Here is a 14,926-nt window from a genome sequence, read left to right as displayed (position 1 = left end):
TAGAAATTTCCTCTTCTGTAAAAATTAATGCATTCATGGTATATCTTTTTTTAACTTTTTATTTTCAACCTACCTATGTCATTGTTTTTCAAATGAATTTCTTGAGGATAACATATTGGATTTCTAGAAATCCATATATCAATTTCTACCTTTTTCATTGGTATATTTAAATTATTTATATTTAAGGTAATTACATCTTAGTACCAAAATGTGCCATTTTATTATTTGTCTTCTTTCTCATACCTTATTGGGGATTACTTGAACAAACTTTAAGATTCTATCTTAATTTACAGTGTATTTGAGTACAGTGTTTTGTACATTGCTTTTTAGTGGTTGGTTTGAGTGGATGCTTTGTATATTATAATAAACAAATATAACTTATCTCAATCTACTGGTATTGACATTTATCATTTGAAATGAAATGCACAAAATTTACTTCCACTTAGTCTCCCTTTACCTTCCCACATTTAAATATGATTGTATTCATTTACTCTACATGCACTGTGCACATCATATAGTTTTAAAATTTTTGCTTCAATCTTCACATATGATTTAAGAAAACTATAAGATAGCTTGCTATATTTATCCATTCGGCTGTTCCTTCCTTTTTTAAAAATTGCAAGCCTTTTTCTGTCATTTCCTTTTCCTCTCTTTTTTAAGTTTTTTCCATTTCCTTTTTTTTCATTTCTTTTCTAATTCTCTTTAGAGATTTTGTTTAGCCATTTTTACAGGGTACTTTAGTGACAAATTCCTTCAGTTTTCTTTTGTCTGAGTGTGTCCTTATTTCCCTTTCATTTCTGAAGAATAACTTCACTGTATATGGAGTTTGTGATTGGTAGTTCTTTCTTTCAGCACTTGAAAAATGTTGTTCCACTTCCTTCTGGCACAACTGCTCCCTGCCTCCCTCCTCCAATCAGCCATTTATATTAGTGATTGTACTTTTCAGTTCTGTAATTAACATTTTGTTCCTTTTTGTCATTTCTATTTTCTTTATTTGTTTCAAGAAAATTAGTAATTGCTTGTTGAAGCATTTTTATGATAAGTTTCTTTGAAATCTTTGTCAGATAATTCTAAGGTCTGATTCACCTTTGTGTTGGTGTCTATTGACTATTTTTTTCCACTGAGGTTGTGATTTTTCCTGCTCTTGGTATGATGAGTGATTTTTTTTTACTATACCCAGGGCATTCTGGATATTATGAGACTCTACATCTTATTTAATCTTTTTTTTTTTTTTTTTAAGCAGATGTCTCTTTGTTGTAGTGTGGTATGAGGGCTATATGAATATATATGTGCAGCTTCTTGCTGGGTCCCACTGACACCTCTCTGGCAAAACTGAGGCACTGCTTCATACTGCTTCATTAAAGACAGTAGGGTAGAAGTTTAGGTCCTCTCTTGGCCCTGCTGAAACCTTTTTGGCCAAAGTGGGGCATCACCTTCCTCCACATTATTGAAAGTAAGAGTTATGTGTTCAGCTCCCTGCTGGGCCCTGCTGATACCAAAAGGGCAAGTAGAAGATTAACTTGTACTGAGAATGAAGTATCAATTATTTCCATCTCATTCAGTCTTATTGATGCAGACAGGGATGGAGTTACATTTCTCTTATAGGCCTCAGTGACACAGGAAAGGGAAGGTAAAGCAGAGTGGTGAGTAGTTCCACCTTGTGCTGTCTCTTTAGCCTTATTGCTGCTGGGTGGGGGTGGAGACTTGGCTCATCATTGGACTCCACTAACAATATCCTGCTGTAGGAAGCAGAACACAGCCTGTTTCCGCTGGGCTGATGGAAAATCAACTACCCACTTGGCCTCACCTACAATATACTGGCAGGTAAATCAGAGCACTATCTGTTCTGTCATGTGGAAGACTGAACGGCTCAGCCCTGCCAACAAACACTACCAGGGGAGAAATTCAAAGCTTTGCCATCTGCTTTTAGGGGTAGCAGGGGGTGAGGTGGAAGATCAGCTTCCTGCTTGGCTTTGCTAAAACCATGGGGGAACTAAGTAGTTTCCCCACTAGTGTTTGGCTGGAGTAGGGTGAGTATTAACAAAGGCTTTTGTTCTGTTAGTCCACCCTTGTCCTGGGTCCTTTGGCTTGAGGAGACAGACCTTTGTAGTTTTTTTTTGTTTTGTCTGTACCTGTGGGTATTTCCAGGTTAGAGGCTTCATCAGTGTTCTGTTCAGTTTAAATAGGAGGCAAAAAGGAAACCCAGCTAACTCACTGCTGTATCATTCCTCAAGTCCTGAAGACCTTATAAAGTCTGATTTCTTCTTCCTACCCTTGAGAGTCTTTCTATGCTTGTTTATTTTGTAATGTCCAGGGGTTTTCAGTTATAAAAGAAAACATCTGGGAAGAATAGGGCTACTATATCTTGGCTAGAACCAGAAGTCTCATCAGTAGGAATACCTTTGAAATTTGATAAACTTATCGTAATATTATCTGGAGTAATTAATACATGAACCAACAGAATAACAAACACCCCTCCCCATCCACAAACATTTCCTATTATGTTTTAAAAGCACTATAACCACAACAGTGTGGTGCTAGCAGTGGAACTGGTAAATAAATGGACGAAACAAAAGTTCAGGAAAAGACAGACTTGTGTATGTATATGTGTGTACCCAGGCATATGAAAATTCAGTATATGATAAATGAGGCAACTCAAACAAGTAGTGGACAAGATGGCTTTTGCAATAAATTGGGCTGGGAAAATAAAAATATATTTGAAAATATTTTGTAAGTTTAGTCATCCCATATATAAAAATTTATACCGATATAAATTACAGATAAAGAATATTTAAATATTTCTATTTAAATATTTCTATTTAAATATTTAAATATTTCTATTTAAAATATTTCTATTTAAAATAAATACACCCAAGGTGGTAGTATAACTGGTATAATTAATCTTGGAAAACAGTTTGACTTCATATAGAAAAGCTGAAAATACACATTACTTAAAACCCAGAAATTCCATTCCTTAGTATATACCTCAGACAAACTTTACACAGGATGCTTTTATAAGAATTTTATAACATCATATCTCATAATAGTTCCAAATGGAAGCAAGCTGAATGCCCACTGCCAAGGGGAAGTCTCAATAATTTGTGGTGCAATGGAGTATTTTACAGCAAAAAAACAAAAACAAAAAGAACAAAAACAAAACCCTCCAAAATCTTAGCCAAAGAAAACACTATGAATAAATCTCATAGTGTTGAACCAAATAAGTAAGGCACAAAATAATTCATTTAAAATTCAAAGAGAAATACAAATATATTATAATATTTAGGGATGTATATAAAAGTAAAACTAAATAAAAGCAAGGAATGGAAAACAATAAAAACTCAGGGTATTGAGTGGAACACATGGGCATAACTGGGCCAGGAATGTATTTGCACTTTATCCCTTAAGCCTTTGGCCAAGCATCCATTGACTATGAGGTGATATATTGTAATTAATAAATACATGCTTAATTCAAACTATGCATGAACTAAATAATAATTTCTGGTGCTAGAAAAATTGTGAAAGATTACCATACCTTATAAAAATTGAATTGTTTCATTAATCAATTATATTTTAATGTTTATTTATTTTTGACACCGAGAGAGAGAGAGAGACAGAACATGAGTGGGAGGAGGGGCAGACAGAGAGGGAGACACAGAATCTGAAGCAGGCCCCAGGCTCTGAGCTGTCAGCACAGAGCTCAAAGTGGGGCTCAAACTCACGGACCAGGAGATCATGACCTGAGCAGAAATCGGATGCTCAACCAATTGAGCCACCCAGGTGCCCCTCATTAATCAATTATAATTTAATAATAAACTACACATATATATTTACTTATACATGTTATATTGTGGATATATTTCAAATTTAAATGCAATTGTACTATTTAGATATTTAAAATTACTCTGTTATTTGCCAACTAAAATGAACATTACAACTAGATATTTCACATTTCCTGCAATTCAAACAAAAAAGATTATATCTGATTTCAGTTGAAAATGCTAATGGTGCCATCAAATAAAAGTTGATGAAATATTTTATAAAAAGGTTTCTTCTGACACTTTAAAAAGCAAGAAGCAATTTCATATTTTTTTATGCCTCAAGCCTCAAACTCTCTGAAGCTGTTTTAGATATAATGCCATCAATTAATTTAAAAAATCATATATTAATGTCATCCACGAATCATGTTTTTTTTGAAGGAATTTCTTGAGGAATAACTCTTATAACTCTAAAATTTCAAAAATACAATGAAAAATTACTTCTTTAGAGGAAAATATTAAAAAATTGGCAATGTTTTTGCTAATTAATTAAGCTAATAAAAAATACATGAATCCTCTAGCTCTTAAATGGGTCAACAGTTTTGGTTCACTGTTATTACCTCATATATCCTTTTAGGTGATTCCATTTACTAGCATGGCCTCAAGCAATTCTTGGATAAGGACAAATCCCACTATCAACAGAAAGATAAAATTATCTTCCTTCTGAATTTCAGGCTGATTTATCCAATGATTTAATGAGTATTTGGTTATCTGAGAGAGATTTCAAATTATTAAGTCCAAAATTATTCCTCTTTTCTTTCAAATTTATTCCTTATATCTCCTCTTTCAGTAACATAAGCTGGATTAGACCTAAGGTTTCTCCAAACCAAACTATTTTATGAATTTATATCAAGTTCGAATGAGTCATTTGACACTTTTTTTATGCTAGAATGTAATTATTGAATTAGTTCCTGATATTGGCTACACAGAACGCCTGACATGTTATAACTAATAGTATATTATTTAATAGAGACTAATTACATTAACGGATTTAAAAATAATGCAAGCAAATTAAAAAATAATTTACTAAGATTTGAGTTTATTGAACTCAATTATGGAAAGTTTGATTAAATCAAGCTTAATGATTTGTTGAGATCTTTACATGTCATTGTTAAGAATTTAACTCAGTACTGTTACCCTTGACTATTGCTACTCAGTTGTTAAATTTTATTTATGTAACAGATAGTAAATTCAATTCTCACTGGATTGTAAATTGCTCTTACAGAGCAACATGTTATGCTAGAAGACTAATAATCCATAGGACTTAGTAAAATGTTAAAAACAGAAGAATGCAATAATGATGTGATTTTCAAAGAATAAGGTCAATTTTTCATTTAATGTACTACAAATTTTAAGTCGCAGTTTGAATACTGTGTTTTCAATGGGACCAGGAAATATTTTCTAGAAGACTGGTACTATTTATAGTTAGTGAAAGCTTACAGGGAAAATAAATTAAAACAAAATAGAAAGATAATCTGCTATGCATTCTAATGCTTTTATACAGTGTTTCTTAAGTAGATTTTTAACGTAGTTTATAGGAAAGGGTTGTTTTTTGATTTTCCAAATATTTTTCATAGAAATGCATTGATAATGGTAATTGAAATCTATCTGATATATATATATATATTAAAATAGAATAACTGTGAAATAAATGATATCCTAACACACCCAAAGATTCAATAGTACAAAGAAAAAGCAATCCTTCCCCCCACTTCCCTGACCTGTCAAGATATTAAGTCCTTGTAGAGGTGAAAAATGCCATACTATACCTTGATTTCTTCTATTTCATCTGGTACTATCTTGTATGCTGATATAGTCCCACCCAACCTGAAATTAGGAAAAGAAAATATTCTCAAAACCAGCAATAGTGTAAAAAATATATGGACTATTTCTTCCATTAGCATCAAAATGCCACCAGTAATTGCCCATTGCCCATCCCAGTAACCATGATGTAAAAACAACTTTTTATGCTTAGGTTTTCCATATATTACTTAAAAAGTGGTAGATAATGAATGACTACAAAAAGAGGAAATATTAAGTTATATTTTTAACTAAAGTAAACTTCTCTCATTGATACTTTTAATGATGCTACCACTTTTACTGACGGATTCTGTCACAACTAAGATGTATGAAGCACTAATAGCAGACATAGTAGTTTCCTTATTGGTTTGTTTTTAATTAACAGAATTTACTTTTCAGAGTACTTCTGAATTTACAAAAAACATTGAGTAGAAAGTAAAGAGATTTATTTCCCAGATTTCCCATCACAGTTTTCCTTGTTATTAATATCTTAGTGTTGTACATGAGTCACAATTAATGAACCAATAATGATTTTGCTTCTTTTTAAAAATAATGTATGGAGTGCCTGGGTGACTCAGTTGGTAAAGCATCTGACTTCGGCTCAGGACATGATCTCATGGCTCATGGGTAGGAGCCCAGCATCTTGGATCTTTGGTGTTAGCATGGAGCCCTGTGTCTCCCTCTCTCTCTGCCCCTCTCCCACTAAGGCTTTTACTTTCTCAAAAATAAACATTAAAAAAAATAATTTAAACAAGAGTCAGAGAGGTGTGTCCAGCATTGTCCAAAGGAAAGAGATGAGTGTTTTGAGGATTACAATTTAATTCCTAAAATACAATCTTTGTCTTGAGGGAGTGAGGTTATTACATGCCATGTTCACCTGTTTGAAATTTTTTTTTTTTTTGGAAATTAGCTAAGATTTGTGTAACGCTTATCACTTGCCAGGCATGTGATGTATCATCTAATTCTTATAACTGTTATCATCGTAAAAACGGGGAAACTGAGACACAGAGTGATCCAGTAATTTTCACAATTGAAGGAGGCAACGGAGATGCACATTAATTGTAAAATATATAACAGATTTCAAATACTTGATACAAAAAAGACTAATTTAAAACAACTGAGTACATTTTAAAACAATATGATGGATATATTGAGTTAAATTATGTTATTAAAGTTAACACCATCTACTTCTTTTCAGTTTTTAAAAAGTCACTACTAAAATTTTTAAATTAAAGATAGCTTGCATTTCTTGGCGATTCTCATATATCCATCAAATAGGAATTCTAAGTTCTCAAACTCCAAGATTATTTACCTATCATTACTCAGATTCAGTGCTTAAAAAGGAACTTTCTGATTACTTATTTGACTTTATAAGTATCTGAATTTTAGAAAAGAGAGAATCACAAATAAGGCATTTACACACTTTAGATACTTTATCATCTCCTGTCTCAAAAGTAAATTAATAAATGACATTTTTGGGGCTGCTGGTGATTAAGTGTCTAACTCTTGAGTTTGGCTGAGCTCATGATCTCATGCTTCATGGGTTTAAGCCTCAAGTCAGACTCTGTGCTGACAGCATGGAGCTTGCTTGGAATTCTCTCTTTCTCTCTGCCCCTCCTCCACTCATGCGTGCTTGCTTATGTACTCTCTTTCTCTCTCAAAATAAATAAATAAACGTATAAAAATGACATTCTGGTTTCCATTAAAAAATAACTTTATCTGGCCAAATGAATTTTATTGAAAAGTCTACATTTAAACTCTTTAATATTACTATTTATACTTGCTAATGGAAATAGAGTTCATATCTTGATTTGAGAATTACTTCCTAGATTTAAAGTGCCACAACTGAATGATGAAAACACTCATGACATTTAACTTAATTCATATTATACAATATATATAAGTGATATACCAAAGAAGACCATAGTAAGTAACTAGCAAACGAGGACATAGCTACTAAAATGAAAAATTATATAACCATTTTTAAATTTTTTTTAGAGAGAATGTGAGTCAGGGACAGGGGCACAGGGGGAGGAGAGAGGAGAGAGGAGAGAGGAGAGAGGAGAGAGGAGAGAGAGATGAGCGAGGAGAGAGAGAAAGAGAGGAGACAGAAAATGAATCTCAAGCAGGCTCCATGCTCAGCATAGAGCCTGATGTGGGGCTCAATCCCAAAACCCTGGGATTATGACCTCAGCTGAAATCAAGAGTCAGACACTCAAGTGACTGAGCCACCCAGATGCCTCTATATAACCATCTGTAAGATGTTTGAAGTAGGCATTTAAAAAATGTTTTCACTGTCAATTATTTAAGTTTTCAAATTAAAAGTTGAGATTGTTGGGATATCAATGAAGAAATTAGAGCAAAAAAAATATTGAAAACTCAAGGACTTCAATTTAGAGTCTTGCAAATAATGGGTTAATTTTATTCTTTGAGTTTATGTTATGTAATAGATACAACCAAGGGAATGAGGATGCAAAGAAATCACAGTCTTGTATGGAAGCAGATTGAGTAAACAAGTATCTGTAATATAAAGCAGTAAAGTGTCACAACAGAACTAGGCAGAAGTTGAAAGTTTGAAATTATTTCAAAAAAAGAGTTTTTAAAAAATACCTATCATTGTAAAATAAACTGATAATAACACAAGCAGCCCACAACAACTTTTAAATAAATGGCTATTACAGAAATACTTTTGATTTGTTAGTACAATTATGATTCAAAGATGCAGTGTTGATAACCGTTGACTTCTGGAAGAAAAATTAAAAAGTTGCTATGATAAACTTCAATAAACAACTCATTTTCTCTTGATTAATGTTGACTAACAGTACTCAAATACTGCCTTTCCTGAAATCCCAACCTAGGGAAGGTAAACTTCCAGATTAGTATTTCTACATCAGCTCAAATCAATTATAATGGTCTTTTTTTTTTTTTTAAGTTTATTTACATATTGAGACAGAGAGAGAGAACAAGCTGGGGAAGGACAGAGAGAAAGAAGAGAGAAATCCCAAGTAGGCTCCACACTGTCAGTGCAGAGCCCAACATGAGGCTTGAACTCACAAACTGTGAGATCATGACCTGAGCTGAAAGCAAGAGTTGGACGCTTAACCGACTGAACCACCCAGGCACCCCTCAATCATAATGGTCTTAAATGTTTTAATTTAATTAATTTATTTTTTATTTGAGAGAGAGAGAGAGATTGAGTGAGTGAGTGAGTGAGTGGGGAAGAGGGGCAGAGGGAGAGAGAGAATCTTAAGCTCCATGCTCAGCAAAGAGCCTTATGAGGGGCTTGATCCCATGACCCTATGATCATGGACCGAGTTGAAATCAAGGGTTGGATATTCAACTGACTGAGCCACCCAGCCATCTCTGGTTTTAACTGTTAAAAAAAGGCAAGTAAAATATGATTTAATATGAACCTACTTGGATTAAAATGGATATGGGAGATACAAATAATATGCATATGAATAGTATGCTGACAAAACAGTACGATAATTGTATTCTAAAACAAAGGAGACTTGGAGGGCGTCTGTATTATACATAACATAGAGTAAAAAAAATTTAAGATGATATAACATCAGAAAAAAAAACTCATAAAAAGAAACAATCTAGAAGTAATGAAAAAAAAAAGAAACAAACAAAAAAACTGAGTCATAAGTTAGTTTAAACAAAGAAAGTTCAAGGGTTGCCTGGGTGGCTCAGTCAGTAAGCGTCCGACTTCAGCTCAGGTCATGATCTCACACTCCATGAGTTTGAGCCCCACATCGGGCTTTGTGCTGACAGCTCAGAGCCTGAAGCCTGCTTCAGATTCCGTGTCTCCCTCTCTCTCTGCACCTCCCCTGCTAATGCTCTCTCTCTGTCTCAAAAATAAATAAAAACATTAAAAAATTTTTAAAATAAAAAAAAAAGAAAGTTCAAGAATAAACTTACTTCAAACTATCTTTTTTTTCCTATTCCGCAACTAAAACCAAATTACGGTAACTTCACCATCAATTTTGTCCCATGAACTGATTACTGAAGATACATTTCTATTTTTGTGGCATCAAGAAACACAGCCAGATTTAAAATACTTATAAATTTAGCATACTATCAATATTCCATTGTTACTGCACTCAATGCAGAATCTTTCCAATTTTCATGTTCTTTCCACTACAATACACTTCTCATTGTTGAAGAAAGACTACACACTAGTAGAGTTCTAATTTACTCTAGTCAATATATAAAAATGGTATTACATTGACAGTGACAGTGGTAATAATAGTACCAATACTACTAGTATTAGTATATTGAGCATTTACATGTATTTACATGTATTTTCTCATTTAACTCCTATAACCTATGACGATTATGAAAAAAATGAGACAAGCAATTTTTTTGAAATTCCCAGAACTAGTAATGGCAGAGCTTGGCTTAAGAACCGAGTTCTAAAATTCATAAGAAGATTGTAAAACTCATATGAAAATTCAAGAGACACACAATAGTCAATCACAAAAAGAAGAAAGTTTGAGGATTCCCACTTGCTGATTTCAAGTTACTAGAAGGCTACAGGAATCAATACAAAGTGGTACTGGTATAAGGACAGACGTATAGCAACAGAGTACAACTAAAAGTCCATAAATTAAAGTCACATTTATGGTCATCTGGTTTTTGTTTTCCTTTTTATTTTGCCATGGAAAATACATGTAATAAATTTGCATTTTAACATGTATGATTCAGTGATGTCAATTACATTCACAGTGATATGCAACTGTCATTACTATTTCCAAGCTTTCTATCACATAAGCAGAAAATCTGTAACTATTAAGTAATTGATGTCCCATTTTCTCCAGATTTTTTCTTTATGAATTCGACTACTTTAAGAACCTCATATAAGTAGAATCATAAAATATCTGTCCTTTTGTGTGTGGGTAATTTCACTCCGCATAGTGTTTCCAAGCTGCATCCACATTGTAGCATGTATCAAGTACCACTTTATTCCTTTTAATGACTGAATAATATCTCATGATGCATATATACTACATTTTATCTATTCATCTGTTAGTGAACACTTAAAATTGTTCCCATTTTTTTGTTATTATGAATAATGCTGCAACCAACATTGGAATATAAGTATCTGAGTCTCTCTTTTTAATTCTTTTAGGTATATACCTAGGAGGTGGAAATGCTCAGTCATATGGTAACTCTAAGTTTAGCATTCAGGCACTGCCAAACAGTTTTTCACAGTGGCTATACCATTTTACGTCACCAACAGCAATGTGTGAGGGTTCTAATTCATGCTTACCAACACTTGTTATTTTTATCTTTGTGTGTTTTTTTATTTTTCAAATGTTTATTTTTGACAGAGAGAGAGAGACAGAGAGACAGAGAGAGACAGAGCATGAGCGAGGGAAGGGCAGAGAGAGAGGGAGACACAGAATCTGAAGCAGGCTCCAGGCTCTGAGCTGTCAGCACAGAGCCCAACGCAGGGCTTGAACTCACAGACCGTGAGATCATGACCTGAGCCGAAGTCGGACACTCAACCGACTGAACCACCCAGGTGCCCCAGTGTGTGTGTGTTTTTTTTTTAATGGCCACCCTAATAAGTATAAACTGGTAATTCTTTGTAGTTTTGACTTGTATTTCCATAACAACTAGTGATGTAGAGCATCTTTTCAGATGTTTGCTGGCCATTTGTTTATCTTCTTTGGAGAAGTATCTCTATTCAGGTCCTCTGGCCATTTTCATTCACATTGGGTTGTCTTTTTGTTATTTAGTTGTAGTTCTTTACATATTCTGGATATTAAATGGTATCTAATATATGATTTCCAAATATTTTATCTCTTTCATTTTCTTTTTTTTTAATATGAAATTTATTGTCAAATTGGTTTCCATACAACACCCAGTTCATTTTCTATCTTGATAATGTCTGTTGACATACTAAGGTTTTTAATTTTGGTTAAGTCCAATTTATCTTTTTTTTTGTTGTCGTTGCTAATGTTATTGGTATCGTATATAAAAATCCATTATCACAGAAACAGTAATTCAAAAGGATATATGCATCCCTATGTTTACTGAAGCATTATTTACAACAGCCAAATTATGGAAGCAGCCCACATGTCCATCGAAGATGAATGGATAAAGATGTGGTATATATACAATGGAATATTATTCAGCCATAAAAAAGAATGCCATTCACAACAGCATAGAGCTAGAGAATATACTGCTAAGAGAAATAAGTCAGAGAAAGACAAATACCATATGATCTCACTCAAGTGTAGAATTTAATAACTAAAATAAATGAACAAAGGAGAAAAAAGAGATAAACCAAGAAATAGACTCTTAACCATCAAGAACTGAGGTTTACTAGAGGGGAGGTTGGGGGTGGTGGTGAAATAGGTGATGGGGATTAAAGAGTACACTTAACATGATGAAAAACAAACATCCGTTGCCAAATCCAAGATCATCCAGCTGTTCTAGCAGTATTTGTTAAAGAGACTTTTCTTTCCCAAAGCTGTTGTTACAACTTTGACTTAGCATCCTTGTCTAAAATCAATTTCCCATACATATATGGATTTAGTTCTGGTTCCTCAATTCTAGTCCACTGGTCTATAGGTCTATTTTATAACAGTGCCACACTGTTTTGATTTTGGTAACCTTTGTAGTGAGTTTTGAAATTGGGAAACATTCTCCAATTTTGTTCTTCTTTTACATAATTGTTTTGGCTGTTTGTGGCCCCTTGTAATTTCATAATTTCAGGTATGGTTTTCTCATTTCTATTTTTAAAAGGCTGTTTGAATTTTGATAGGGTTTACACTGAATCTGTAGATCACATTGACTAGTACTGACATCTTAATAATATGAAGTCCTCCAATCCATGAACATGGGATGACTTTTCATTTCTTTAGCTAATCTTCAGTTTTTTTCAGCAGCTTTTGTAATTTTTCACTGTACAAGTCTTTTATTTCCTAGGTTAAATTTATTCCTAGACATTTTACTTTTCAGATGGCATTTTAAAAGGAATTGCTTTTAATTTCCTTTTCAGATTATTTATGCTGGTATATAGAACTGCGTAATTTTTGTGTTCTTCTACCCTGCAATTTTAGTGGACTCTTTTGTTGGCTATAACTTTTTTTTGGATTCCATAGGATATTCTATATACAGAATCAGAGTTAACTGTGAATAACAATAGATTTACATTTTCCTGAACAGTATGGATGTCTTTTATTTCTTTTCCATGTCTAAATGCTTTGGCTAGAACTTCCAATGCAGTGTTCAATATCAGTGGTGAAAATAAACACTCTTGCCTTGTTCCTGGATTTAAAAGAAAAGTTTTTCCGTTTTACACCACTGAGCATGTTAGATGTGTTTTTTCATGTCTTTTGTCATGTTAAGGAAGTGCCCTTCTACTCCTAGTTTTCAAAGTATTTTCATCAAAAAAGGGTGTTAGAGTTTAAATTTTTGTTAAATGCATTTTGTGTCAAATGAGATGATGATGTGGGTTTTTTTTTTCCATTCTTTAATGTGTTGTATTACAGTGATTTTATTATATTGAACTATTCTTGAATTCCTGTGATAATCTTATTTGGTCATGGTGTATAATCCTTTTGATATGTTGTTGAATTCAGTTTCCTAGTATTTTGAGTATTTTTTGTACCTATATGTATTCATAATGGATACTTGTCTGTAATTTTCTTTTCTTGTGATGTCTTTTTCTGGCTTTCGTATCAAGGTTATGCTGGCCTCATTAGAGATGTTCTATCCTCTTGAATTTTTTGGAAGATGTTGAGAAGCACTGGTGTTAATTCTTCTTTAAGTGTTTGGTTTCTCATTCACAAGTGAAGTCATCTGGTCCTAGATGTTTCTTTGTTGGGAGGTTTTTGATTACTGTTCAATCTCTTTATTTGTTATAGATCTGCTGATATTTCCTATTTCTTCTGTCAGTTGAGGTAATTCACATGTTTCTTGAAATCTGTCTATTCATCTAGGTCATCCATTTGTGGGCATACAATTGTTCACAGTATTCTTTATAATCCTTTTATTTTTGAAAGTTGGTAGTAATATTCCCACCTTCATCTCTGATTAGCTTTTGTATCTTCTCTTTTTTCTTAGTCAATCTAGCTAAGATCTTCTTAATCTTTTCAAAGAACAAACTTTTGGTTTCATTTTCTCTGTTGTTTTTCTATTCTTCTGTATTTCATTTATCTCCATCCAAATCCTTATCATTTTCTTCCTTTATCCCTTCTCTTTTTCCCTCTTTCTATCCTTGCATTATCGTCTTGTGTTTAGCTGATTTTTTTCTTTTTCTTTGTAATGAATTACAGTAAAAGCTTGATTGCAAATAACATGTTCTTTGAGTGTTCTGCAAGATGAGCAAACATTTCTAATAAATTTCAAATTAATAAATGAGTGATGTCTTATGAGTAGTATATGATACTGAATGTCACATGATCACAACTGAGTAAATGGTTCTTGAAATTTGCTTTGATGTACAAGCATGTCTCCACAACAAATTATGTTTGGAAACCAAGGTTTTACTGTATTTTGATTCCTTTGTCATTTTCTGTTATGTATCTTTTAGATATTTTCTTTGTGGCTTTCATGAGGAATATATTTAACTTCCTAAATTTATAACAATCTGGTTGAATTGATAACTTAACTTCAATAGCATAAAAAAAAAAAAAAAACTCTGCTACTCTATACCTCTATCCTCCTCCCACTCTTATGTTGTTGTCACAACTGTGTTTGCTAGTTTGGGGTTTAGTTGTCACTTCTTTTCCAGTTCTTCAAGGTATAAAGTTAGCTCATTCATTGGAGATATCTCTTCCTTTCTAATGATGGCATTTCTAGCTATAAATATCCCTCTGAACAGTGCTTTCACAGCATCTCATGAATTCTGGTATGTTGTATTTTGTTTTCATCTGTCTCAAAATATTTTACTAATGACTACTTTTTGAACCACTGGTTAAGAATGAATTACTTAATTTTCACATACTGTCAATTTTCTAGTTTCCCCCCTTTGTTAATTTCTAGCTTCATCCCATTGTGGTCAGAGAAGATACTTTATATGATTTTAATCTTTTTAAATTTACTGAGACACCTTTTGGTAGCCTAACATTTGCTTTATTATGTAAAGTGTTCCATATCTCTTTTTGTATGTTGTCAACAATTGCCTATTGAAGCATAACTATGCCTGGCTTTCCTAACTTATTTTAAATATTAAGTATGATAATTCATTAATTTTCTTAATACACATTTCTTTTAAAAGTTTTAATTATATGACTTTTCTGAATGAAATAGTCTACTACCTATGTAATAAAATAAAGAAATATGTAGATAGT

At 32.9% G+C, this 14,926-nt stretch overlaps 1 protein-coding gene across 17 annotated transcripts in view; it reads right to left on the bottom strand.

The window, feature by feature from the left end:
• GPHN (gephyrin) overlaps positions 1–14,926 on the bottom strand; it is a 618,401-nt gene that overhangs the window by 345,268 nt on the left and 258,207 nt on the right. For all 17 annotated transcript variants that reach the window (XM_027065952.2, XM_027065956.2, XM_053224579.1 and 14 more), the window contains exon 3: positions 5,585–5,642. In XM_027065952.2, the coding sequence (XP_026921753.1) occupies positions 5,585–5,642 (58 nt within the window). The remainder of the gene's footprint in view (positions 1–5,584; positions 5,643–14,926) is intronic.

The sequence above is a fragment of the Acinonyx jubatus genome, chromosome B3 (assembly GCF_027475565.1).
Source record: "Acinonyx jubatus isolate Ajub_Pintada_27869175 chromosome B3, VMU_Ajub_asm_v1.0, whole genome shotgun sequence".
Classification (NCBI taxonomy): domain Eukaryota; kingdom Metazoa; phylum Chordata; class Mammalia; order Carnivora; family Felidae; genus Acinonyx; species Acinonyx jubatus.
Note: the sequence above shows the minus strand (reverse complement) of the source record. Positions and strands in the feature narration are given on the sequence as shown.